Below are 27,825 nucleotides of genomic sequence, written 5' to 3' on the forward strand. Positions count from 1 at the left end.
AAATCCATGATGAGAGACTCCCATGTAGTTGAGCAATCCTAAGAAGGGGAAGAGTGATTGAAGTGGGGACAATCTGCTACTTCCAAAGTCAGGGGAGATAAGAGTTTCCCCTTCTTTCCCCCAGCATTTGTTGCAAAAAAAGTATTGTGGTATGACATGCTCCTGTTCAGGTTTCCCACAATGCCCTTTTTCCAGGATATTCCATTCCCTCAGTTTCTTATTCCATTCAAGAGTCAGTAATCAGTATTCTATGCCCATGGAGCGCACTCAGAATGCATATACAGCAGACATTTAAAGCACTTTCTCCTTCAAGAACCCTGGAAAATGTAGTTTACTACGTACAGAACTACAATTTGCAGTGCCCTTAACAAGCTACAGTTCCCAGCATTAGAGAGGCTGTGCTTTAATGTAAGGTGTGCTTGCAACCTCAATCTTTATTGATTTTAGGAACAGACCCTGAACAAGACATTTTCCCCTGAAGAGTTATGTGTGAATGCCTCCACAATCCTTGCTGTTTCCTCAAGCCTGCTGATAAATCCGTTTCATACACACATTGTGCCATTTTGGCCACATAAGTATCTGCACCTGAAGAATGAGTTCTGGACAGTAATGTATTCTTTCAGCATACTCCATTCCATTCCCCACCAATCCTGGTGGTTGTTTTCCATTTCCCACCTTTTGACCAGTCAGTCACCATTCAATGACCCCTAAGCACCCTCAGTAATCAATGAATTGCAAGGGCTCTTCTTCATGTAAGGGTTGGGATTTCTTTGGTACTTCTGCAAGCTTTGGAGTCACTCTGAGCTGCCTGGTAGTTCTCTCTTGCAGATGGATTATGTTATTTTGATTACATAAGTCTCCAGTCAGAGAATGAGGTCAGTATTTACATAGGGGGAATTATACATTAGAGTTCTGCTCCATAAAGCGAAGAAGAAAAGCAAACATGGGTGTGGTTGTGATGAATGCAGGCTTGCTGTCCAGCTGAATTAGATCTATTGGATCTTCGGAGCTCCTTAACTCCACATTTTTCATGGCATATCTATGATACCACTGATTCCCTTTGGGGATCAGTTAACTCTGGGCCAGAATCGTTTTATGTGCCAATACCCAAAACATGCAATAAGAGTACCTGGTTTGTTGTTTCGTTTCTCTCTTTTGGAATCAGCTTCTTTTCTTTCAGCCTGTGTTTTCCTTCGGGCTAAATTAATCATCACATTGCTAGTGTGAGTCTACTCTTTTGAAGTGTTGATTTGGGCCAGTGTTGAAATGTTACAAAACTTCCATTCTTATAAAACACTTGTAACATTTGACAACATTTGCACTGAGTCTAGGATAAGATCCTGAAATGGGTGGCTCTCAAGATGCAGCTGGCAGAGCGGTAGCTATGGGGGGACTAGCCGACTAGGCATGTTTTTTTGCCCCTGATGAAGCCTCCAGAGGGGTGTTGTTAAAGCTGCCAGCCTCTGTGTACAGTGGTACCTCGGGTTAAGTACTTAATTCGTTCCGGAGGTCCATACTTAACCTGAAACTGTTCTTAACCTGAAGCACCACTTTAGCTAATGGGGCCTCCTGCTGCTGCCGCACCGCCAGAGCACGATTTCTGTTCTCATCCTGAAGCAAAGTTCTTAATCTGAAGCACTATTTCTGGGTTAGCGGAGTGTGTAACCTGAAGCGTATGTAACCCGAGGTACCACTGTATGTATGTGTGTGTATGCAAAAGAGTGGGGGGTGTATGCCAAACTAGGTCTTTAGGCTTTATTTCACCTGGCTCAGTTTCGCCCCACAAGTTCCCTTCCTTTCTTCAACCCTTACTAGGACATTTTAAGTATCTGGGAGGGGGGAGGGGGAGAAAGGTGGGCGGATGGATGGGCAGGACATGCAGCACACAAAGCTTTGGTGATGAAGAATAGGGGCTTTCCTAGCTTGACAGTTTAGAGGGGAGTTGAGCGTGCAGCTTCCTGTTCTCACCTCCAGCAAATCTGGCTACTGGCCAAGAGAAGAAAAGGCTCAAGGGAAAGGATGATTCAGTTACTTTGAGACAGCACCAGATTCCGCCCCCCTTCCGTCCTGGAAATAGAGCTGAGAATTTCTGGCATAATAGTCTCCAAACATTCTCCACCATTAGGTCAGGGCATTGTGGAGGGTGTAAAATGGTGGCCAGTCTGACAATACAATTGCTGCTGCTAACACTTATGGTGATGGCAACAACAAACCTCAGGGGGAAACATAAAAATAAATGTGCTAATGATGAGCACTACCCCCCAAGAAACTGCTGGGGGATTTCTCCTCTGCACTGAGAAGTTTGGTGACATTTTTCTGCTTACAAGAAAATTACCTGAAATCCTTAGAAAAAGAAATACAAGCAAGCCAGGCATCAGCAGATGTATCCACTATTGCTTTTAGCAGTTCACCTGAAGCCCAGGCAGCTGCTGCTGCTTCCTTTCTGTCCTTGATTATTTGCAGTCTTGAGATGAAGGGAGCCTATGCTACCCAAGAACTATGCCAAATGCTGGAAGCGAGTAGAAATAATCCCAATTTTGTTGCAGTGTGTTATTATATTTATATTTATTATTAAGCATAGAGCACCTTATGGATTGAAAGGAAGGTTAGAAATTGCATGCAATAATGTGAACACCAGTTTAATGCACAGTGTTGACACTAGCAGTCATATGGCATAAAAGGAACGAGTCTCTACTCAGATAAAGGAACTTCTAACGCTCCATCAATACTGAGAATTGTAGTTAAAACTTCCAGGATTTAAAATGCCAAGCGGCATTTGAGTAGGTGAGAGTTACTTTACACACCATACATTTAAAGCACGTCCCCTCCCCTCCCTGGAATTGTAGTTAATTTTGTATTTTGATTTATTTTAATCCACATCAGGAGGGATCTTTACCCCACCCCAAAAACGTGTGTTTGAAATCCATTAAAAGAAATCATAATAATAGTAAATAGCACCAGGGGCAGACTTTGGTCATATGGCATCCTGAGTGAGGACAAAAATTTATGCTCCCTGCCCCCAGCTTTGTGTAGGTACCCATATAAATATATGTATTATTGTTGTTGTTGTTGTTATTTGCCCCCTGGGCTCTGCACTCTGTGGGGGGGGGACCACCCATACTGCCCTAAATCCGATGCTAATAGCACAGTGGTTCTGTTTTTAGGAAGACCCTCTGACTTGTCTTGCACTTAGACCAGATAAATATTTCCACATCCTGTCTAGTTGTTTGTTTGTTGTGTTTGTTTGTTTGTTTGTTTGTGTTTGTTTGTTTGTTTCAAAGCAATTGTGCCTAATGACTTACTTATTCAGTGGCATTTATAGTTGTTCCACTATCCTGTGGATTCTCTAAACCGGTTCTACAAATTCTTTAATAGTTCAGTGGCAACATGCTTGAACCACCTCAGTCGGTGACATGCAGTTAATCAGGTGCACTTAGTACAGACTAGCAGCTATATAAGACTGCTTGCCATATTTAAAAACAGGGATGGGAAACCTAGTCTTGTAGATGTTGGGTGGGTGGAGGTTTTGAAAAGGAAGGCTAGAGCTGTACCCTTGAAATCATGATCTCCCGAGATGGCTCTTCGTTCACTAACTGGCTAAGGATGCAATCCTAACCCATTTACCTGGGGGTATGGCCCCCTAACCTCAGTGGGACTTCCTTCTGAGTCAGGGGTGCCAACTTCAATAAAACAAAGGCGGTGGGTAAGCCCTTGCATAATGGATCACAAGACATGGTGCATGCACACCATTTGAATGGCATTGGCATGGCCCATCAACTTTGGGGAACCCGAAGGGACCTCAGCCCTTAGGAGTTGGCTCCCATGTGTAGACATGGATTGTGATGGACTAGTTTACTGAATCCATTACTTTTACTGAAGTATCCTTTACAGAATTCCGTAGGACTTGCTGGCAGCTAAGTGGGATTAGAAGCGTAGCCTTAGGCTGCCTACATTTAAAGCCCATTAACAACACCCCCAAGCATCCTGGGAACTGTAGTTTGTTAAGGGTGCTGGGCCTTGTCTGGGTGAGGGTCAACTACAATTTCCAGGATTCCTGTGGGGGCGTGCTTTAAATGTGTGTCACATAAAGCCTTTTGGTGCCTGCGATTCCTAGGAACAGGGCCAGATTTAGATTTGATGAGGCCTTAAGCTGCTGAAGGTAATGGGGCCCTTTATATGTCCAGCTGTCCTTTGTCACTATTTTTTGTGTTCAATATATGGTAATTTGAGGGATGTGAGTGGAGCTGTGATCTAAACCACAGAGCCTAGGGCTTGCTGATCGGAAGGTTGGGAGTTCGAATCCCTGCGACAGGGTGAGCTCCTGTTGTTCGGTCCCAGCTCCTGCCCACCTAGCAGTTCGAAAGCATGTCAAAGGAGAAGTAGATACATAGGCGCCGACTCCATGGGGCTTGAGGGGGCCCGAGCCCCCTCAAAAATTCGTTTGGGGGGGCTCTGCCCCCCCAATAATCTCCGGCGCCCCTCCAGCAGAGCGCCATCGCCGCCCCTCCCCCAGCCCAAAATGCACAGGGAGGGGCGGGCTGCATGCCTCCTGCCCTCCCTCCCGAGCAAAAGCTCCACCCAATTTCCTTTGGAGCTGATTAATAGGCGCAGCACGCTCTCCCCTATTCGCTCACGAGGCGGCGCCGCCACTTTATTTGCATATTCATGAGCTTATTTATTATTCATGAGCTTTCCCGGGCCCCCCCCCCCGATATTTTTTATAAGTCCGCGTCCCTGAGTAGATAAATAGGTACCACTCCGGAGGGAAGGTAAACGGTGTTTCCGTGTGCTGCTCTGGTTCGCCAGAAGCGGCTTAGTCATGCTGGCCACATGACCCGGAAGCTGTCTTTGGACAAATGCCAGGTCCCTTGGCCTATAGAGCGAGATGAGTGCGCAACCCCAGAGTTGTCCGCGACTGGACCTTATGGTATAATTACCTTTACCTTTACATAGTAATTTATGGACCTAACAGGTTGTTGTTGTTATTGTTGTTGTTGTTTAGTCGTGTCCAACTCTTCGTGACCCCATGGACCAGAACACGCCAGGCATTCCTGTCTTCCACTGCCTTCCGCAGTTTGGTCAAACTCATGTTGGTAACTTCGAGAACACTGTCCAACCATCTCGTCCTCTGCCGTCCCCTTCTCCTTGTGCCCTCCATCTTTCCCAGCATCAGGGTCTTAGATACCTAACAGGTATCTAAAGCCATTTGCACATAACAAAATATGTATGTTATCAAAGTAATTGTTGAACTGAAATACAATTAAGAAGTATATTAATAGTGAAATACAATTAAGTATATTAATAGTGCTTTTATCTTATATTTTGGAAATGTACATCCAGTGGTTTTTTTCCCTTTAATTTTTTTTGGGGGGGGCCTAAGCTACAGCTTGTTTAGCTTATACGTAAATCCGGCACTACCTGGGAACATGTCTGGCTCTGCTCGTAGGCGCTCCGCGAGCTCGATGGCGGCGCGCAAAGCGCCTCCGCCTCCGCGCCACGTTCCAGAGCCCTGAGCTCACCTCGCCCCTCTCCCGAGGGCAGCCAAGAGCGCCTACCTACAGCCAGGCGCGGGGGGAGGGGGAGGGCAGGACTGGAGCGGTGACGTCACGGAGGTGCTGCTGAGGCGCCGCCCCCTCCCGGGCCCTCCACCTCTCCCTTTTTAGGTATCAGTGAAACTGCCCAGTCGCCGTCGACGCTCGAGGAGGAAGTTGTTGGTGGCGCCTTTGCAGAGAGGCGCGTGCCGCGGAAATGGGGCGCCTCGGCCGGGCTTGGCTGGGGTTCGTGGTGCTGCTTGGAGCTCTGATGCTCGCTTCTGCCACAGGTAAGGCACGGAGAGCCCCGTGCTCGCCGAGGGGAAGAAGGTAGCGGGGTCCTTTTCTCTGCCTGCCCTCCAACCTTTCTCCTTCTAGAGATTTCGTGGGTCTCTGGCTCAGGTAGACTTGGTTTGCCTCTTCTTAGTCCGAGCAGCAGGATCGGATCCTTGTTTAGGCAGAGTGGAAGTTAAGTGCAGTGGGACTCCCAAACGAATGTGCAGAGAGACTTGCACCTTAGGGGATGTTAATCATTCCCACCCCTCTTTCAATTATTATTTATCCGTGTAAGGTAAACAAGGCTTAATGTCCTGCTTTGAGTGCATGGCTGCAAATCGTATAAGCTGTCCCAAGCATATACTGAATGCTTCCCCACCCCTCTTTTTTCACTTCTGGGTCGCCATAAGTCGTGTTTACCTGGAGTAAAGATCTTCAGCAGTGGCTTTCAGACTGCTCAACTTTATAGAGTCTTCTCCACACTGATTTATTTGCCTTTAGAAAGTGCGAACACCACTGACTTACACTTCCTCCTTGCAGCTTTTGGCTTTCACTTCAAAGCTACCAAGTGACTAATTTCAATGCCTAAAACATTTCTTTTTTTGGTGCAGGGCTGGGGGGGGGACGACTTAGAACATTGTGTTAATGTCTGATTTACTTTGAAGTCTACAAGAATTATCTGTGTTCTTGTGAATGGGTACTAGGTGTTATACTTCACTTTGATCTCTTCAGTAAGGCATCCAGTAAATCTTGTAAATAACAACAATAAAAAAATGTCTCTAAGACAGAAGGTTCTTACATAAACCTGATATCTTGACAATGCTTTCCTTTGAACCATGGCTTATATTTAAAATATGTATGTAAAATAGCTTGACACAGACTGACTTTTTTACCACATTAAAAAACCTAGTCTGAAAAAGAAAACTTAATGAGTCTTTAATTAAGCTCTCAGACATTAGTGCTAAGGATCTGATCTCCTGAAAAAATCAAATTATAATCTTCCTAACTGTAGCAAAACAGTTCTATCATGCATTAAGATGGGATTTTTGGGAGCAATGGATAACACTTTAGGCCAGCGGTTTTCAGCAGGGGGCTGGTCTACTGTCCATCAGACCTTATGGGGGGCTAGACTATATTTTGAAAAAAATAACAACAAATTCCTATGCCCCACAAATAACCCAGAGATGCATTTTAAATAAAAGGACACATTCTACTCATGTTAAAACATGCTGATTCCCGGACCATCCACGGGACGGATTTAGAAGGTGATTGGGCCAGATCCGGCCCCTGGGCCTTAGTTTGCCTACCCATGCTTTAGGCTGTGAGATTCAAAATAATTTTATTAGGCTTTGGTATTAGCTTGTAGTAAATGAATAGAATGCATAATCTAAAAGGTTAGGAAAGTGTTGATAACTTGGGGCTCTTTTCATGCCTCCTGGGTATGCCTTGCAGTGCAAACATTCTCAGGACTTCATTTTACATAAATGCAACTTGTACAATTGTAAAATGGCCTTATACCAGTTCACTGAAGGCTCTTCTTTGATCACTAAATGGACATCCTCTTTTGCTTACTACTTTTTGGAGGAATTGACTGGGCAGTCCAAGTTTCCAAGATACTAAGATTGGATAAAGAAAGTGTTTACTTTGTGTCTAAACTGCTCGATGTCAAGGAGTATTTATATATTTAAAGAGAGATAATGTAACTTTTCTGCTTTGCAAAGGTTTCTCTGCAGCTTTTAATTTTGTGATGGTGTTATTGGTTGTTTCTGCATCTGTTAAGCTGCTGTTTGAATCCAAATGTCTTTTATGGTTCCTGCAACTTCTGCCTGTGGAGCACAGTTAATTAAGAACAATCCAATACTTCTTTTCTATGGCATCTGTGCATTTAGACTCTGGTTTTGTTGCTCTGTTATATCAGCTTGAGAAATTTTCTAGAAAAAACACTCTCATTTTTAAAAAGGGTTCAATATCTACAAAAGATTTTGTAATATATATATATTTGCAGGAGTATGGCACCCGCCCCTAACATCTCTTTCAGCAGAAGCCAATGAAGTGGACTAAAAAGTCTGGCAAACTAGCTACACACACAATCACTCATTTATACCACGCCATTGGTGCACATGAAGCTTTCTGGCGTAAAACCAAAAAGGCAGTTCCTGTCATTCAAAGAACCTACATTCTGAAGTTGGAAAGTGGGGGGGGGGACAGAAGTATGTTGGAGACACGTACATATACTTTGTTGTGGTTGGAGATAAGCTGTACTTCCTGGAGTGATAATCATACAGAAGGTCCCAGATTCAAACCCCAGCATTTCCACGTAGGGCTAGGAAACACTGGAGAGCTGCTGCCAGTCAGTGTAAGACAGTATTGAGCTAGATGGACTAGTGGTCCGACTCAGGAACGTACCAAGAGAGTGGGTGGTTTTCCTAGCCAGGTCTGCCTTGGCCCTTGGGAGTGTGTTTTGCCTTCTCATACTGATCTGTACTGAAAGGGTACTGAAAGGGTAGCTACCACTTGTGCACTGCCTGTTCACACATAATGTCACTGTATCTAAACCATCCACTGCAGCTCCTGCAATGTGCCTTGGCACCCTTTTCAAATTTGACAGTGGAGATTGTGATTTACCGTACATCTTCCTACTGCAGGAGGAATGGTGGAGCAACATTCCTAGGGCTAAGGGACTATATTTGACTCTGTGAGAAATCAATGGGTGTAGTTGTCTTGCAAGACCTAGCTGCAGACGCCAACCTTGCTCCTGAGGATTTCACAATATGTTGTAAAAAACAGAGAGAGGAAGAGAAGAGAAGAGAAGAGAAGAGAAGAGAAGAGAAGGCATTTTGTAAAATTCCATATGGCTGGCCCTACCATTGGGTAGACAGAGTTGGCTGCCATAGTCTGCAGATGCTGTAAGGTGTGGAACGATGACAAGATGTTGGGTGATGGAGCTCTGGGCTGCATGGCCTCTCCTGCACCCCCTAAGCTAGCCACCACCTCCAGGGCACAAATGAGGTTGCTATCCTATAATGGCTATTTGATTAAGATCCAACTGTCAAACTGGTTGGTTCCTGTACATAGACCAATGGGGTTTGATCCTTTCCTTTAAGTCAGGCAGCAAAATATATTGGGTTGGCTCTGCAGAGTGAGTTTAAAAGTGAAATTAGTGTAGACTTCCCATTGTGACCTTTCTGTGGTAGGACATGGGTAATAGTTCCAGGGGCTAAGAGAACACTGGAGGTAGGCGTAGGAGGCATGTTTCTTGCTATCTCTTCTTTCCCATACCTCCTGCTCATTATTTGTGTACACTAAAAACACTTGCTAACAAAGTGAAAACATAAAAGTTTCAATACTGGTTTTTCAGGTGCTTTTGAGTGTGTGCTATACAAAGCACAATCTATTCCAGTTTTCTCCTGCTCATAGCGCTAATGAATGAGTGAGCCTTTTAGTCAGTGGCTTCAGTTAGCATCCAGTGTTAATATCTAACTACATAATGGCATGAGTTGCAGCTGTGTAACAACTTTGCTATTAGTCAGGGCCAAACCCTCTTGCAACCAAGTGTGCTGACCATGTTAGGTAGTTGGGAGCAGGCGTTGAAGAGCACTTTGGCTTAATACTCCACCTACTATTGCATTAGTTAGGCAGAACTATGTGCTATGAATGAAACATATTGTTCCCAGTCCTGTGCTTACTTTATATCACTGATGTAGAAGAAAGGTAAAGGTAAAAGGACCCCTGACCATTAGGTCCAGTCGCAGACGACTCTGGGGTTGCAGAACTCATCTCACTTTATTGGCCGAGGCAGCCAGCATACAGCTTCCGGGTCATGTGGCCAGCATGACTAAGCCGCTTCTGGTGAACCAGAGCAGCGCACGGAAACGCCATTTACCTTCACGCCAGAGCGGTACCTATTTATCTACTTGCACTTCATGCTTTCAAACTGCTAGGCTGGCAGGAGCAGGGACCAAGCAATGGGAGCTCAGCCTGTCGCGGGGATTCGAACCGCCAACCTTCTGATCGGCAAGCCCTAGGCTCTGTGGTTTAACCCACAGCGCCACCCATGTCCCAGAAGAAAGGTACTGTTAAGTATTTGGGAGACAGATAGATACAGATGAGAATGAATGAATGAATACAATGTGTTTCTCTCCCTTGAGCCCAAGAGACGGTTCAGTCCTTTTTGTTTTCAAAACTATTTCATAGCAGTGCATAGGTTATTAATCCATAGCTTGACTGTGTTCACCAACTCTTCCAAACAGCGTCTGCTTGAAGTCACCACACCCCCAACTTCCACCTCCTTTCCCCAATACCATTTATTCTTTGTGTAATACACTTACAATACAAATGCAATACAAATACTCACTGGATTGCTTGAAAAACTCTTAAGGCACAAAATAATAAGCCTAACTGGCAGCAAAAATGGCTGAGAACCAATGAAGTATAGTGGTTAGAGTCCCAGGCTAGTACTGGAGAGACCTGGGTTCAAATCCCAACTCAGCCATGAAGCTCAAGGTTGAGGCCTTTCTTCAGAAACAATCTTATTTGCATCACAGGATGTTTGTGAGAATAAAATGAAGAGGGGGAAGCAGTCCACCTCCTTGAAGGAAGGGTGGGATAAAAACATGATAGATAATAAAGTAAAATGACCTCCATAGGCTTTAGCAGGAACAATGGTCAGGCATAAGGAAGGATTAAGCATGATGGATAAATAAGGTAAGAACAGCCACTGAGAGTTTTTCCAGGAACAATGGACAGGCATAGGAAGGATTAAGCATGGCCTTCACACTCTCTTCTTCAAAAGATTCTAAATTCGTGGGTCGTCTTGATGGAGTCAAGCTTGCCAGATAGCCATGTCAGTTGAATGGTAGAACTCCCCCAAACCAAATTGAATTATAGTATCCAATTAAGTATTTAGGAGTGTTCTCTATGTAGGCTTCATGATGATCATGTTTGGTTTTTCACCAATGAGCAGCTAACTCTCTTGCTTTTATCTTCTTTTTAGAGAGAAATCCAACCAACCGGACAAAAGGAAGAAGCTTTATTGGTCATAAGGTCAATACAAGTGACACCTCTAAAGATGCATACACTGTGGATGCTTTTGCAGCCAAAATCCTCACTGGCAAATTGACGACAGTCTTCCTTCCCACGGTCTACATTCTAGTGTTCATCATTGGCTTGCCGAGCAATGCTATGGCTCTGTGGGTCTTCTTCTTGAGAACGAAAAAGCGGCACCCAGCGGTGGTCTATATGGCTAACCTGGCAATGGCAGATCTCCTCTTCGTTATCTGGTTCCCTCTGAAGATTGCATACCATATTAACGGCAATAACTGGATCTATGGCGAAGGCTTGTGCAAAGTACTTGTTGGGTTCTTCTATGGAAACATGTACTGCTCTATCCTTTTCATGACATGCCTCAGCGTACAAAGGTATTGGGTGATTGTGAACCCCATATTGCACTCAAGAAAGAAGTCGGAAATTTCTGTGGGGATTTCAGCTGCAATATGGGTACTCATCCTCCTTGGCACCATTCCATTGTATCTCGTTGACCAAACTGTTTATGTTTCTAACCTCAACATCACCACTTGTCATGATGTCCTGCCTCATGCAGTGTTGGCTAAAGACATGTACAACTACTTCCTTTCTCTAGCAATTGGAGTTTTCTTATTCCCCGCTGTTCTCACCACTGTTTCCTACGTCCTCATGATAAAGACTCTGAACGCTTCCATTACAGATGAGAACATTGGCAAGAAACGGAAAAGAGCCATCAAGTTCATCATTACTGTGCTTTCCATGTACTTGATCTGTTTTTTGCCCAGTAATGTTCTGCTCGTGTTACACTACGCCCAGATCACAACCCACAACACCAGTAATGTATATGCCTTGTACATTGTAGCGTTGTGCCTTTCTTCCCTAAACAGCTGCATCGATCCATTTGTCTATTACTTCATTTCAAAGGACTTTAGGGACAACCTTAAAAACGCACTCCTCTGTCGAAGCGTGCGCACTACAAGGAGGATGCAAGTCTCTCTCTCGTCAAACAGATACCCAAGGAAGACCCCCTCTTATTCCTCCGGTTCACAGACTACGAAGTCAACCTACTAAATTTATATTTGGATGGAAGTTTGGTCTCCTGTTGGCAATGAAAAACTGAACAGTGTTTGCCTTACATAACTTCATAAGAACTTCCAAACTGCTCTATCCTTCCATCTTTCCTTTGGGATGGAAAAACCAAAGCAGCTGGCCTGATACGTGCGCTAAATAAATCAACAGGTTTCTGCTTCTGTAGACAAGTTTGTTGGATTTAAAGGGAACCTTCAGCGTAAATGCTGATAGCCACTACTAGTTCCCAGGTTTATTGTTATGGTCTTATGTAATCACTAATCTTCAGTAATAATTAAAAGGTTTGTGTTTTGAGGGTCACAGTCCTTCATGAGATAAGTCTTACAACACACATGTAGCAGTTTGTAGACAGATGATTCAGTTATGTTTGCCAAACCTATCTGTTGCCAATCTCTCTCAAGGCCCTATTGTATTACTGATGTCCAAGTGAGTATTGTTTGCACTGAGATATATATAGATATAAATATATATCTAAGGTTTTTTTATATATATAATTTATAGACAACTCTTTATATTTTAAATATGCTGTGAATATGCAATGAGACCAATAATGTAGTCTCAGTGTAGCATGCAATTATGTGCTTTTTTTCTAAAATGTACTTTGCAGTAATTTTGTTTCCAATATTTTAAACTTTTTGTAAAGTGGTACTTTTAATAAACTCCAATTTTTGTCTATTATGTTTAAAGTATAAATATTGTCTCAAACAGCATTAAAGCAGAGGTGGGGAGCCTCATACCATGGAGCCCAAATGTGGTCCTCCAGACCTCTCTGGACTCTTCCCAAGTGGCACCCCTGCAACTTGCTCTGCCCATGAACTGAGCCAAGGTAGGGTGCCTTGTGATATTTGTATGCTGTGCTCACAGGTAACAAACTGACCAATGACCTTTCCGTTCAGCAAGTTCTTAAATGTGAATTATATGAGGGGATATGGGATCCAGTTTGAAAAATAAATTTGCAGATTTTTAAAAGGACTTATTGGCCACATTTGCATATAATGCTAAGCCAAATGGGCTGCCTTCTGCAATGGTGATTGCAGCCACTTTGTTCCTCCCTGGTCCTTTTAGCTCTGCATAATGCAGCAGCTAAGCTCTGCCTGTTATAAAAACCAGGAATTGTGCTTAAGTTCTTTTTTTCTAACCATGATCTGTAGCCAAGGTTTTTTCTCGGGTACAGATCATGGTTAATGAGGACTGCAGTGAGTAGTATGCATGACACACACTAAGCCAAACCTGAGCTAAAAGAATTTCTTAAGAACAAAGCGAGAGTGAGCTTTGCATGAACTAATACGTTTGCACAGTCCTGCTAAGCCATAGTTTGGTTCAGTGAGGCCCTTGTTCATGTGTCTCCTCCATGAGAGGTCCAAAAGGTGACAACACTAAACAGTGCCTTTTCTGCAGTGGCTCCCCATTTTAGAATGCTCTCCCCAGGGAGGTTTGACTGGCAGCTTCATTATACACCTTTAGGTGCCAGGCGAAAACATTCCTTCAACCAGGCCTTTGGCTGATTAACATCAATACCCTTTTAAATGAGTTTGTGGGAGGGGGGTTATTGGTTTGTTTTTGTTCTTACTATGTATTTTGTGTTTTTTATCTAACAATTTTATGTTGTGAACCTCCCTGAGATCTACGGATGAAGGGCTGTATACAATTTTTTTAAAAAACAAGAATAATAAACATAAAGTGTTATGCAAAGTGGGCCACTGTGTTTCTGAGCCATGGAACAAGAATTTGGTTGGTGCTGTGTTTTGCTTGGTTCTGCTAATAATTACAATCCCTAACTTTCCCTTTAACTCCCAAAGCATGCCATGAGAAATGAAAGTCTCATATAGACCATTTTACTTAGGAAGCTTCCTGTTTCACCAGCTAGTGTTCTTATTTTGTCTCCTCTGAGTCAGCTGCTGGGGAGACTGGTCAATGTTGCCATGTTTCTGACTCAGAAGTAACTGAATCATCATAAGGTCACTGTAGAAAGACCCACCCTCACAGGTGACTGCTGGCTTCATTTTGGCACAACCAGCCACTACTGGGCTGTACTAGAAGAGAATCATGCTCTGAATGACAATGATTCATGAAGAAATACTGGAAGGAGTTGGTTCCTCCAGTTGTTCTAACTTTCTTAATAACTGGGGTACAAGAATGAGTTGTGCTTCTAATTCAGTGAAGGGTCAAAATGTACCTAAGCAGTTCAGAAAACACTATAAAAAAGAGTTACATAAAGTGTGTCATCACACCTTGAATGGAAAAATTAATAGCTCTGGTGCATCATCGAAATAAAGGACCATCTGGCCCAGCATTTTCTTTCCCCTAGCAGCCTACCCACACATTTCCAGAAAGTCCGCAAGTGGGGCATGAAGACAATAGCCCTCTTCTATTCTGGTTGCTGCTATCAGCAGTTGGCCCTCAGAGCATATAGCTACCATGATTTGCAGCCACTTGTCCTCCATGATGTTTTTTTTAAAAAATGAACCTGAGTTTTCCTGTGTTATAATGTATGCTCAACCGCTGACCTATGGACATGCCAATTTAGTGGGCTGAAATATAAAGCCAGAAGTGACTTTGGGGGTACACCAGTTGAAGCCTTTGCTCAGTGCAGGACCTGCAATGCCAGATGCAACTGCAGCTTCCCTTATAGATAATGGTTCAACCTCTCCTGAAATTACTCCAGTGAAGGAGAGCCCACCATCTCCCTGTGTAAGGTAAAGGTAAAGGTACCCCTGCCCATACGGGCCAGTCTTGACAGACTCTGGGGTTGTGCGCCCATCTCACTCAAGAGGCCAGGGGCCAGCGCTGTCCAAAGACACTTCCAGGTCACGTGGCCAGCGTGACATCGCTGCTCTGGCGAGCCAGAGCCGCACACGGAAACGCCGTTTACCTTCCCGCTAGAAAGCGGTCCCTATTTATCTACTTGCACCCGGAGGTGCTTTCGAACTGCTAGGTTGGCAGGCGCTGGGACCGAGCAGCGGAAGCGCACCCCGCCGCAGGGATTCGAACCGCCGACCTTTCGATCGGCAAGTCCTAGGCGCTGAGGCTTTAACCCACAGCGCCACCTGCGTCCCTCTCTCCCTGTGTAGGCCACATTTAAATCATGCATTTAAAGCACAATTGATACCACTTTGAACAGTCATGACCCGCCCCTCCACGAAAAAGAAAATAATTCTGGGAGCTGTAGTTTGTTAAGGGTTCTGAGAGTTCTTGGGAGATTCCTGTTCCTTTCACAGAGCTACAGTTCCCTGAGTTCCCTGTGAAGAGGTAGGGAGTGATAAACCACTCTGGCAACTACAGCTGTAGGAGGGGAATAAGAGTTGCCTGGCAACTCTCAGTACCTTTAACAAACTACATATATATATAAGAAAGGGCTAATTGGAGATTCTGGTATCATGCCAGCCTGAATGAGTGCTCTGGTCTACTGTATGGAGAAATAAATTGGACTCTGGCACTTGGAAGTGAGCCACTGCAAAGTTCATGATCCTGGGAGTTAAGGTAATACCTGATACTGTATATCATTTTCATTCCATCTCATGTTTTTGGATCAAGGAAGTGCTCTTGTGTGTCCTAATCATGTTATGTAAGGAATAACAAAGCGCTCAGGGAGTTGCCTTCCCAGCGGAAGCAAAGGGAGGAATCTGAAATACACAAAGCAAGCAGGTACTGTATTCATACCTAATCAAGCCAAGAATGTTGCAGAACAAGATTATTACTGTTTCTTGTTCCAGGTTTCATGCCCTTAGGGTTAATATACCAAATCTAAAGGGCCATGCTTTGTGTGAATAATAAACTTGATTATGATAATTATGATGGTGATAATACATTTATTGGACCTGCCCAGGGTGACTAGCAACCATTAGAAAAATACAACCTGATGACCAAAATTTTCCTGATGCAGCACATACAGAAGGCATTAAGGTGTCACTCCCGGTGGATGTCAGTTGCCCAAACAAACTTCCATAAAGCAGCATGCTCAACACACAAGCCTGGTAGACCTTAATCTTGGTGTTGGACATTAGCATCACATTCTCCCATACCCTTGTGAAGGGGCCAGCCATTGGCATTCCTGCCTTGTCAATATGCTTGTCCAGCTCAATATCACTGGAAAGGTTGCTGGTTATGGTGGAGCTCAGGTAGACAAGATAAAAACATTATTCCTTCTTAAAAAAAATATTAAAATACAATATACTGAAGAAAATAACTGAAAGATATGGGGCAGACAGGGCTGGCCCAAGGCATTTTAGCATCTGAGGTGAACAACAAAATGGCCAAAAAACAAAACAAAACAAAAAAAATGCTAAGGAAGAAGGGCTGAGTGAAAATCTACATCAGGAACAAGGGGGAAATAAAGATGTGTAATGCTTTATTAAGGGACATAGGTGGCACTGTGGGTCAAACCACAGAGCCTAGGACTTGCCGATCAGAAGGTCGGCAGTTCGAATCCCTGCGATGGGGTGAGCTCCTGTTGCTCGGTCCCTGCTCCTGCCAACCTAGCAGTTTGAAAGCACGTCAAAATGCAAGTAGATAAATAGGTACCGCACTGGAGGGAAGGTAAATGGTGTTTCCGTGCACTGCTCTGGTTTGCCAGAAGCGGCTTAGTCATGCTGGCCACATGACCCGGAAGCTGTATGCCGGCTCCCTCGGCCAATAAAGCGAGATGAGTGCGCAACCCCAGAGTCGGTCACGACTGGACCTAATAGTCAGGGGTCCCTTTACCTTTAATGCTTTATTATGTTTTTATATATGCTGTAAGATGCCCAGAGTGGCTGGGGCAACCCAGTCAGATGGGTGGGGTACAAATAATAAAAATAATTATGATTTATATCTAGAAACACCCAAGGCATTTGCTTCACCTTGCCTCATGGGTGGGCCAGGCCTGGGGAGAGGACTCAGGAGGACTAGAAATGAGCAGCAGGAGGAGCAAAAAGGAAATGAATCAGGGAGGTGTGAGTACTCCATAATCCCAAAACCATGATATGCCAAATGTGCATCACAAGGGACAGTGAAATGTGGCTGTTTTAGAAAAAAAAAATCAGACTACTATTAGCTATGCTAAAAGCAGTTTTTAAGGAAAGACATGTATTGCCTAGACAGAAAAAAATAATATGTGGTTCACATCTCCAAAATTCAGGAACAAATTACTAGCCGAATTTTGAAATGGTACAGGTATGCCCTCATACATTAGAATAGATATAGTGTATTCTATATGTCATAAGAGCTCCCTCTTCTGGTTATAGCTTATATTAAAGGTCCTTTATAAAAGTTATTCTGATCCTTAGCTACCGGTAATTTAAAGATTTAGGCAAATATCTTTCTTAGATTTAAATATTGCTTCTTAGTTCACAATATATTATGATTCTCACTACACCTGAGCTATGAGCTTGTGTCCTTGGGATCTCTTTCCCCCATCCCTCTTTGTTGAGCTGTGAGCTGACTTGTTCACAGCTGCGTTGTGCCCTTTGCTGGCGCCCAAGGCTCACACACACGCATGCACCAGGCAGGACCAGAGGATTAGCTTGAAGGCTGAACAAAACCCACTACGCCAGCCCAACCCTCCCTGCCACAGGCACAGAGCACAGATGGTTCACAAGGCCGCACTTTGCCACCTGCCTACCTGCCCACGAAGTGGGGAGCCTGGTCGGTCGGCCGACAGATGCAGCCTTTGGCGGGTGCATCCCCCCAATGCTGACTGGGCAGACATTCAGCGAGGGGGCCAGTGTGCAGCAGCAAGGCCAGGCTGGGCTCCGGGGCCCAGAAATCCCCAATGGCAGGCAGGATGGGGATCCCTGCACCTGGCTTGCACCCACTCAAAATCATACACCTGGGGCCACGGCCCTCCCCATGCTATGTCACTGCTTGTTCAGCCCTTAGCCAGAACCCCTGCTTATCTCCTCCTCCTCCTTTCCTTTCAAAGGAATTCTGCTTGCTGGGTTCTGACCAGCTCTTGCTTCTCACTGACTCCTGACTTCTGGCCTAGGCAGAGTAGACCACAACTCTGATTACCACTGACCATTGGCCATGATAGCTGCGGTTGGCTGGAGGGGGTGTTCAAGGACACCTGGAGGGCACCATAACAGATAAGAACAAAGCAAGGACTTGCTGGACCAGACCAACGGCCCATCTAACATCCTGCTCTCACATCCGGCTCTCTGGTTTTACGTGGTATTTTTGTTTGACTATTACTGTTTGTTTTATATTGTACACAGCTTGGAGATTTTTAAACTATTAAGCAGCTTATCAATGTTTTTGAATGAATGAATGAATCACATTTTGGGCTGGTATAAGCTTAAAACAGAGATAGGGAACCTGCAACCAACCAGATGTCATTGGTCTGCAACTCCCAACATCCTTTAGTATTGGCCAGGCTGGCTGAGCCTGACGGGAGTTGGAGTACCATGGCCTCTGGAGGGCCACAGGCCTAAAACAATTTCAAAACAAACCAAGATAATACATTTTGCTTGTGTGCCTTAACTAGGTCCATGAACCTTCACTTTCAAATGTCAAACGTTCCACTGCTTGAGGCACAATTTGACTACTAGAACTTGAATCAAAATCTCCTTTAAAAGTGCTAAAATATAACTGGACAGAAAGCAAGGCCAAAACCTATAACAGCATGTTTCATAGAAACTTATTTTGTTGCTGATCTGTACCTGGCTTCCTGTTGCTGCTTCTCCTCATTTGCACCTGGGGCCTGCCCTACCATTAGAGTGAGGCAGCTGCCTCAGATGGCACATGAGTGGAGAGTGACATCAAGGCTTCAAAGGACAGAGACACTCTATCTATCTATCTATCTATCTATCTATCTATCTATCATCTATCTATCTATCTATCTATCATCTATCTATCTATCTATCTATCTATCTATCTATCTATCATCTATCTATCTATCATCTATCAACTATCTATCTATCATCTATCATCATCTCCATCTATCTATCATCTATCTATCTATCTCTATCTATCTCTGTCTATTTATCATCTATCTATCTACCGGTATCTATCTATCTATCTATCTACCTATCTATCTATCTATCTATCTATCTATCTATCTATCTATCTATCCATCCCACCTGTGAGGATCTGCCAGGCAGAGGTATAAGTACCTAGGGTCCCTTGTACCCTTGGCAAGGAGTTCTGCTGAGGCACTCAGAGGGGCCTGTGCACTTCACCCAGTCACCTAGAGCAGTGGAGGAACGGCCTGGGGAGTGAAGGGCAGGCTTCTAGCCACTCCAAGCCAGAGTGGAGAGGCACAATTTTTGCACCCGCTGTGCCTGTACTCTTGCAAGGACGAACCTTGCAAACACCTAGGTACACATCTGCTGCAAGTGATGGCCACAGGTAACCAAGGTAGCTCTTACCAACCCCTCCAAACTGGATATTGAGTTGGGAGGTGTGTGCATGTGGCCCCACTGAGTACCACAAACATGAGGTTCTTTGGGAGCTTTTTATTTCTAGGGGCAGCTGGTGATCAAGGTTATTCTTTTAGCTGTCCCAAATAAGTTGCAGGGATCAGAGGTGCACAAAGCTTAACTATTATTTCCCATGATATTGTTTGTTGATTTTGCTGTCCTCACAGCTTAGAGGACTTAGCTAGCTGTTTAAGGGTTTTTTAGGTAGGTAGATTCCACTTCTATGTGTTTGCTTCTCTAGCAAGATAGCACACAAAACACTTAACTGTGCAAATTAAATCTAAAGTATTCAGCATATAACTCCATTTCAGCACACAAGGGGGAGCCACACTCCAAATAAAATTTCGACTTATAATGCACACAAAAATTCCACCAACGATTATATCTGAACCCTGTAATAGAAGTGTGCATTGGCTCTGTTTGTTCCCTGAATTAAGTGATGAACTTCAGTGATTTAGGTAAGGTCCTCCTGCTTCCTAGTCAGACTGCACCGTTCACAAGGCATCTCAAGATGTCTCAAAGTTATTGAGTGGCTCTGTGGTCTGGCTGTCCCTAACATAAACCTGCTAGTTCCACCGACGCCCAAGAAATGAAACCAGGCTTACTGGGGAAATGCTCAGAGCCAAAAATCTTTGGCAGGGGGCAGAACCCCAATAATAAGCACCATTGGGTCACAGGGCCATTGCTGAGGGGTGACATTCCCCATTTCAGTGGTACCTTTAGTTACAAACTTACTGGTAATTTGTTCTGGAGGTCCATTCTTAACCTGAAACTGAAACTAGAGATGTGCTTTCGCTAATGGGGCCTCTTGCTACCACTGCGCCGCCAGCACACAATTTCCATTCTCATTCTGGGGCAAAGTTCTCAACTCGAGGTAACTCTTCCAGGTTAGCGGAGTTTGTAACCTGAGGCATTTGTAACTCAAGGTACCACTGTATTTCCTTGGGACCCATGCTCTTTTTTCCACCTCCACCCATCCCCTCAATGCAAACATCTCACTTCGTGTGAAGCAACCCTAGACACGCCCAAAAATGTAGCACAGGTAGGAAAGATCTTACACCTATCAGAGCAACCTCAACACCTCCTTAGGGAGGACGACTTCATGTTTTCTGAATCATAGCCCTAAGTGCCAATTAGTAGAAATACAATTTGCTGTATTTACTTCTTAGTGGGGACTGAGAAGAAATTCAATTCAGATCGCATGTAAAAGTTGAATCTATCGAATCTGCATTTTTCAAAGCAATATGAGAACTGACACACAGCCACCTTTTGATGCAGTTCTCTAACTAAAGTTTACAAAAATGCACATATTAGGTAAAAGTGTGCATAAATATGAATGTATTCTTGAAATGACACATAAAAAGGCATTGTGTTAAGAAAAATTACTTTCAAAAATGTGTAAATACAAAAAAATGTGTTTGTTAGAAATTTGTACTCAAAGTTATTTTGTGAGGATTAAAAAAAAAAATCAAATTGCTGTAGAAATGTGAAGAGCCAAATTTTAGATTGGAAAAAATGAGAAATTGGGAAATCAAAACTGATGGACCCTTCCGCTCCTACTTCTAGTGAATCAATAAGATGCAAACAGCATACAGCTACAGTGTTTTCTAAGTGAATTTTCCTGCCATTCTTTCATGAAGAGGGCTATCTTTTAGTGCCATCACCTGTGCTTTGAACGCCTTTGCATCTCTAGTACTCTTTTGAGTTTGGAAATTATATGCTGAAGGTTCGGTTTTAACTTCTGAAGCGTGATAATCCAGTCTCACACTGGACTGGACTTAGATCAATACCTTATGAAATCAGAGGCAGCCTTCCTTCACCTGGTGCCCTCCAAATGTTTTGGTCTACAACTCCCTTCGTCCTCAGTTTGGATTGGCTGTGCTGGCTCACTGGGACTGATGGGAACTGTAGTCCAAAACACCCCAAGGGTACCAGGGGGAGGTTAGTGTAATGATTAGTATGTTGGAGTAGCACTGGGAGGAGACAGGTTCAAACCCCCCCCCTCAGTCATAAAGCTCACTGAATGATCTTGGACCAATCCCTATTTCTCAGCCTTCATTACCTCACAGGGTCATTGTAAGGGTGAAATAGGGGAATAGGGGGTAGGAAATGTATACTTCCCTTAGCTCCTTAGGGGAAGGATAGGATATAAATGAAATAAATCATAAGGCAAAGCACTGCATCTTCTTGTTCTGTATTTGTTGTATTCCCAGTGGTTGGCTTCCTAGCAACTAATTGGATTTCCATCCTCGATGTTTTAATGAAGTTGCCGCTTTTATACTCCTAGCTCCTTACTGAATGCTCAGGGAAGCCAGCCAGCCTCAAGAAAGCCACCTGGGGAAAGATACCTACACCTGTTGACGCATAACAAGCAGTCACAAATAAAGTGAAACCCAGGAAGGGGGAGACATTTTATCATTGGTGATTTCCCTCTAGAAACCCCAGGGGAATTTGGTAAGCTAGGGTGGAACCCTCAGAATAGAGTTGACTACAGTCTGTACCTGCTGGAGACAATACTTTATTTGGGACCACTTCAGAACAGGTAGGAAGAAATGCTCCAATTTTGCCTTGTTAGATGTATCTTGCTTCTTTGCCCTTTCAGGAAAACGTGTGGCCACTTAGAGATGACTGCACACCCAATGAGCTCAATACATTTCTTCCTGGATTCATTTGTAAAAGTGCTCTCCTAAATTAGTGCCGTAAACAAGTTTGTGCAGCTGGTCAGATGACAAATATTTAGTATCACAGAAGCTCTGAATTCTGTATTGACTTTCTGGGCAACTGTGTTTATCTCTGTGCATATACAGAAATGCTTACGTTTTAGATGGTTCATGCAAGGTTGCTATAAGTCTTCCCTTTATCTCCCTTTGTAGTATGCCAACACTGCTGGAAGGTGCGATGGACACCTTAATCAAGGTCTTTCACCATTACTCAGGAAAAGAAGGGGACAAATATAAACTCAATAAAGGAGAACTCAAGGAGCTCCTCACCAGCGAACTTACTGACTTCCTTTCGGTAAGACAGAGTCATGGTTAAATCTTTTTTTCACCGACTGCTTGCTGGACATGGGGAGGGGGAATAGCTACTGGAGGATCCTTGACAAGTATTTCATATGCCGTTAGTTCACCCAGACATGCAATTAAGTCTTTTCTGCAACAGCAGCTGCACTGTGTGCAAAAATAGTTGCTATATTTTGCCACATCCAAGGAAATGTGCTCTGGTGACCAAGTACTTAGGACCCTGGATTATGTTATTATTAGAAAGCTTTATCCAAATAGTCAGCTATAATGTTAAGTTTCGATATGGATGTGAAAGTCTTGGGTTCAAATCCCAGTTAACTTATAAAGGTTTCTGGCTGGTTGTGGGAAAATATCATGCCATAGCTCAGCTAAATGTCTTGTCTAGGCATTACATCCAATATGGTAGAAGTCAGTTTGTGCATTGTGAGCTTCCCTGCTCCCACTGACATGGATCAGTGGTGGACCAACTTGGTACATGATGGCCCCAGTTTATATGGTATAGACAAGTAACGGGATGGGAAAGGTAGGAGATGCACAGTAGTCATGGTGATCCCCATAGCAAATGTAATATCTAAATGAATGGGGAGCTGATTTTACTCATTCACTGGGGAAGAGGCGATGTTCCTTTTCAAAGTAGAAAAACTGTGTTCCACAGAACACAGCTTCAGTACTGAATTAACGACACAAGTGCGCACACTCAAGTGTTCTTAGTGGTTAAAGCAAAACTAATTCTCAGCTGCTATGTTTTTGCTTAAGAGTTTAAGAATATTTCAAGTGCCGTGTTATTTAGAACAAAATACCTATCTAGTCTAAGAATCCGGAAGGCTAACAAAAGTGCTGCAGAAGTGAATCATCTGATTTGTTTTATTTATTTATTTTCCTTTTTTTTTTTACTGGCCAGTCTTCAGCAGCGGCTCTCATAGCAGCTTACAACAAAACCACAAAAATGCAATATAGAAAAGAATACAGCGCAACATACAAATTAGAGCAGAAAGCTTAAATGTCCTCTTTGATGTACAGAATGACTCCTCTGCTGCATCCTGCCCTTCCTATAGAGTTTGTATCCAAAGATAACCTCGTCCCACTGGCTTTCTCCTCTTTTACCAGGATTTCTGTTATGCCCACAATAGCTATACTCTTCTTTAAATCCAAGCATTCCAGTTCAGCCATCTTGGCCAGTGTATTAATTGTACTACATTGTTCAGAGGCAACAAACCTATGGTGTCACAATACTGCAAACAGCAAGGGGTGGCTGTACCTTATTCACTAGGCTAAAGCAGGGACAGAAGGAAGTTGGGTTGGGGTTATGAGATAGAGATTCTATTTTCTTCAATGGTGGCGATAGGTTCTCTTTGGGAATGGTTTTAATGTGGTCCGTTAGCTGTATGTGACTCATACCATGTACAATGTACAAATAGGTATGGGAAAATTGGTGGATGAGGGTTTCTTTTACTTACTTTCCTTTCTCTTGGTTCCTTCTTAGACTGCATATACACCATTTATTTAAAGCACATTTCACATGCATTACCCTCCCCCAAAGAATCCTGGGAACTGTAGTTGAATGGTGATTGGAACTGTATCTCCATGAAGGCAGATTAGTTGAGGGGGAAATGTGCTTTTGTATACACAGTCTTACTCGCTCTGTCAGCCTCATAGGCTGCACCATCTGTGCAGCTGAATCATAGCCACAGGGTGCTATCCCCGACTGCCTCAAGGCAACCTCACCCCTGCCTCTTCCAGTCCTTTCCCTCTTCCCTTCAGACCTATTCAGCTGCGGCCATGTCAGGCATAACGTTACTGGTATTTGCCCCATTCCTTAGTATGTAATGCAATGGTTGAGAAGCATGCAAATAGGTCTGATATGAGGGTGGGGATTAGTGTAATGCAGGCGTAGGCGAGCTCGGCCCTCCAGATGTTTTGGGACTACAACTCCCATCATCCTGTTAGCTAGGGATGATGGGAGTTGTAGTCCCAAAACATCTGGAGGGCCGAGTTTGCCTATGTCTGGTGTAATGGCTGCCAATGTCTCAAAGGTACTGATGCCTCCCCAGAGCAAATAATATTCCCTTAGGCAAATTATTAGAAAGAAGAGGCATTTAGGGTATTTTTATTGTGTCTGTAAGCCTCTTTGAACCATTTCCACGAGTCAAATGACTAATAAGTGATAATACCTAGGCGAAAGTTTACAGCAGGGGTGTGCAACCTTTTGGGAGCTGAATACCACTGTGGGCAGAGGTGTGAAGTAGGCAGATCAATGGATGTGACTCTTAACTTTGTAAAGTAGGCTACATATGACAGTTAAAGGATGAGATTCCAACTTGGCAGAAGCACTCAAGGAGAGAGCAGATCAGGACAGGTGAGCTGTGCTGCTGGGGAGAGCCCCAAGAATTAGATGGAGAGGCCTGGTAGTTACTCACCCTTGGTTTAAAGAAATCTCAATCATAACTTGCTATCTTCTTCTCCACCTTTCTGGTGGTATTGCTGTTGACCATGCTAGTAAGGTGGGCAGATGGGCAGAAAGATAGAATATGTAGATCAAAGAGTATGTAGATCAAAGTGTATACAGATGAACTTTGGTCTATGTCTGGAAATTTTCTTGCTTTTTAAGTGCTTCTTCAGGCCTGAAGCCACATGCAGTTTTTTTCATAGATTGATTGGAAACTCCTGTGGACTCTAAATATAGCTTCCTATCTATCCTGAGCAGAGAGGTGCCTGAGAAGAGCTCTCGCTACAGGACACATTATCAGTCCTGATGTGATTTGTGTTCCTCTATTTTGTTCCTAATTTATAACGCCGCTGAAGTTCTTGTGTTAAAAAAAGAAAGATCTGATATATAAGTGGCATCCTGTAGTCTATTAATCCTAAGAAATCGCATAGTCTTAAAAACTGGCAGCTCTGCAGAAAGGGGAAGAAATAAAAAAAGGAACCTGTCATCAATTTTCTCGGATTGGATTCTTTCTGTCCTGCATTCCATCTTAATAAAATATCTCTGTTTGTAGCGACCCAGTCCCCAGAGTAATCAGCCAGCACTAACTAGATGTGCTTCAGACTTTTGAAGATTAAGAAGAAATCGTGGATTATATCTGGTTTAGGTTGAGTCCACATGTTTAGCTTCCAGTGCTCCTAATTTAGTCCTGGTTTGTAGAGCATATTTCACACATTAGGATTAAAGCAGCTTTTGCCTCTGTCGGGTTTGTAATGGTGTTTTTAAAAAACTGTAGGAGCCACAATGCTAATTCACATTGCAAATTCGTCTTCTACACAAACAACTATTATCATTAGCATGCAAGAAGCTGAAAACCTCACATGTGAAAATGCCCTTGAAATAATTTCACTAGTACACAGAAGTTCATATAAATCTAGAATGCAATATACATAGGGTCGCAGAGCGGTTATCTATACAGCTGGTGGTAATTAGGGTAAATTCTAGGTTTAGATTAATTGGGATACAGATACTGGAAATTACTACAATATTTTGAGTTTGGGGAGCTGACTAACAAAACTCGGGTTGCAATTCTATACCCACTTGTCTTGGGAGTAAGCTTCATTGAACTCTATGGGATTTAGTTCTGAGTATACATATACTGTATAGGATTACCATCTTCAAAGATCAATTCCCTCTTCTCCCTCCTACATAAGAGAACACCTCTCTGTGCTCTTTGCTTGCAACATGTGTGTGCAGTCCCTAAAAACATATTTATATGCAGATATAACCAGTTTGTTGTCTAAAATTCAGATACCTGATCTACTAAGACAATACATTGGATGATGGCCATAGTGGGAAAACATTGACATTTAGCTTATTAATAAAGTAAACCATCTACACTATTAGAAATAAATATTATGTTGTTCAAAGTTGAGGCACCTCATATACCTGCTGCAGACACTGGTAAATATCACAGTACAAATAAGAAATTCCCTGAGGGTTAAGGACAGTGTATGCACATGCCCTCAAGGAAATAAAAAGAAATCTCTAATGTAATTTAACACACATCTCAGAAGATTCTCTAAGCAAAATTGAAATGTATATATCTATCTATCATCTATCTATATCATCTATCATCTATCTATCTATCTATCTATCTATCTATCTATCTATCATCTATCTATCTATCTATCTATCATCTATCTATATCTATCTATCATCTATCTATATCTATCTATCTGTTTTTGCCTTTATAGTGTCAAAAGGATCCCCAGTTGGTTGATAAGATTATGCAAGATCTTGATAGCAATAAAGACAATGAAGTGGATTTTAACGAATTTGTGGTTCTGGTTGCTGCCTTGACTGTTGCATGCAATGATTTCTTTGAAGAGCAAATGAGGAAAAGGGGAGAATAGAAATGGTAGGTGAAGCATGTTTAATTATCACTGTAGCACTTTTCTTGTCTAATAGTTGAGCTCATTGAACCTGGATATTATGGATAACGAATGAAGTTATCATGGAGACATTTCAGCTTTCCTCTCACTTCCTTGTGTAGAATGTCCATCCATATGTAACTTGCCAACATGAAAAATGAGAGAAATGAAGAAAATACAAACGAAGCTGAATGTATGCACCTTGATGTGGATAATTTCCTTTTCCTAAGGATGATGCCATTGCTAAATACCTGCTACATCTCTGTTTGCATTGACAGGTTGCAGTCACCTTTTGGAGACAGGATGGGAGACAGCAACGGAACCAATATTTCACTTTTTGTTTTGTGTTTGGCTTTCCCTTCTCTTCCAGCAATACAAGGTTTCCTGTCAACACTCCCACTTCTGTTTTTATATCAGTGCACAATGAGCAGTTCATCCGTAGGCAAGATGTGTTCCAAAACCCAGCCATTTACTTTCAGCAAGTCTCTTCATATGAACCCACCCAGACCCTGAGATCATCATCTGAGGCCCTTCTTCATGTACCTCCTCCATGGAGGGTGGCAACAGGGGAATGGGCCATTTCTGCAGTGGCTCCCCATTTGTGGAATGCTCTCCCCGAGGAGGTTCTGCTGGTGCCTTCATTATACACTTTCAGGTGCCAGGTGAAAAGGTTCCTCTTTAACCAGCCCTTTGGCTGATGAACATCCTTTTACCCTTTTAAATGTGTTTGGGGGGTGGGTCTATTGGTTTGTTTAGTTCTTGCTCTTGTTTTTATTATGTATTTCTGTGTTTCTTTATCTTGCATTTTTATGTTGTAAACCACCCTGAGATCTATGGTTCGGTATACACATTTAATAAATAATAAATAATAATAAATATGGCTGCTGTATGTATTGGACCTTTAGATATGTCATCACATGGCATATTAGGTGCTGTGTTGTAGGTCAACCCTTGAATCAGTTCAATTCTATTGAGTCCTTTTGAGTAGTGCTGGAACAGAGCCATATAATAGCTGCATAGCTGTGTAGCGTGCAGAGCCTGATGTAACAGTGATTTTTACCTTAAGGTTAACCACACCATTGCCACCTTTCTCTGGATTTCTCAGCAGATGGTGAGAGGTAGATATGCTGGAAC

General features: G+C 43.2%; 2 protein-coding genes across 3 annotated transcripts; both read left to right on the plus strand.

Annotated features, from left to right (window-relative positions):
* The first annotated feature begins 5,661 nt into the window (after positions 1–5,661).
* On the plus strand, positions 5,662–13,614 carry F2RL1 (F2R like trypsin receptor 1). Its single transcript, XM_081929441.1, has 2 exons — positions 5,662–5,821; positions 10,801–13,614. Exons 1-2 carry the CDS (start codon positions 5,749–5,751, stop codon positions 11,898–11,900), a joined length of 1,173 nt encoding a protein of 390 aa, XP_081785567.1. The 5' UTR covers positions 5,662–5,748; the 3' UTR covers positions 11,901–13,614.
* A 1,652-nt stretch (positions 13,615–15,266) lies between these two features.
* On the plus strand, positions 15,267–27,563 carry S100Z (S100 calcium binding protein Z). Of its 2 annotated transcripts, none has more exons than XM_081930322.1 (4): positions 15,267–15,398; positions 22,186–22,327; positions 26,515–26,678; positions 26,970–27,563. In XM_081930322.1, exons 2-3 carry the CDS (start codon positions 22,187–22,189, stop codon positions 26,671–26,673), a joined length of 300 nt encoding a protein of 99 aa, XP_081786448.1. In that variant the 5' UTR covers positions 15,267–15,398; position 22,186; the 3' UTR covers positions 26,674–26,678; positions 26,970–27,563. The 2 variants fall into 2 exon arrangements, with proteins under 2 accessions (XP_081786448.1, XP_081786447.1); XM_081930321.1 differs by lacking the exon at positions 15,267–15,398 and adding an exon at positions 21,782–21,854.
* Positions 27,564–27,825: the final 262 nt, after the last annotated feature.

Source organism: Podarcis melisellensis (assembly GCF_964234715.1).
Source record: "Podarcis melisellensis genome assembly, chromosome: 11".
In the NCBI taxonomy this organism is placed as follows: domain Eukaryota; kingdom Metazoa; phylum Chordata; class Lepidosauria; order Squamata; family Lacertidae; genus Podarcis; species Podarcis melisellensis.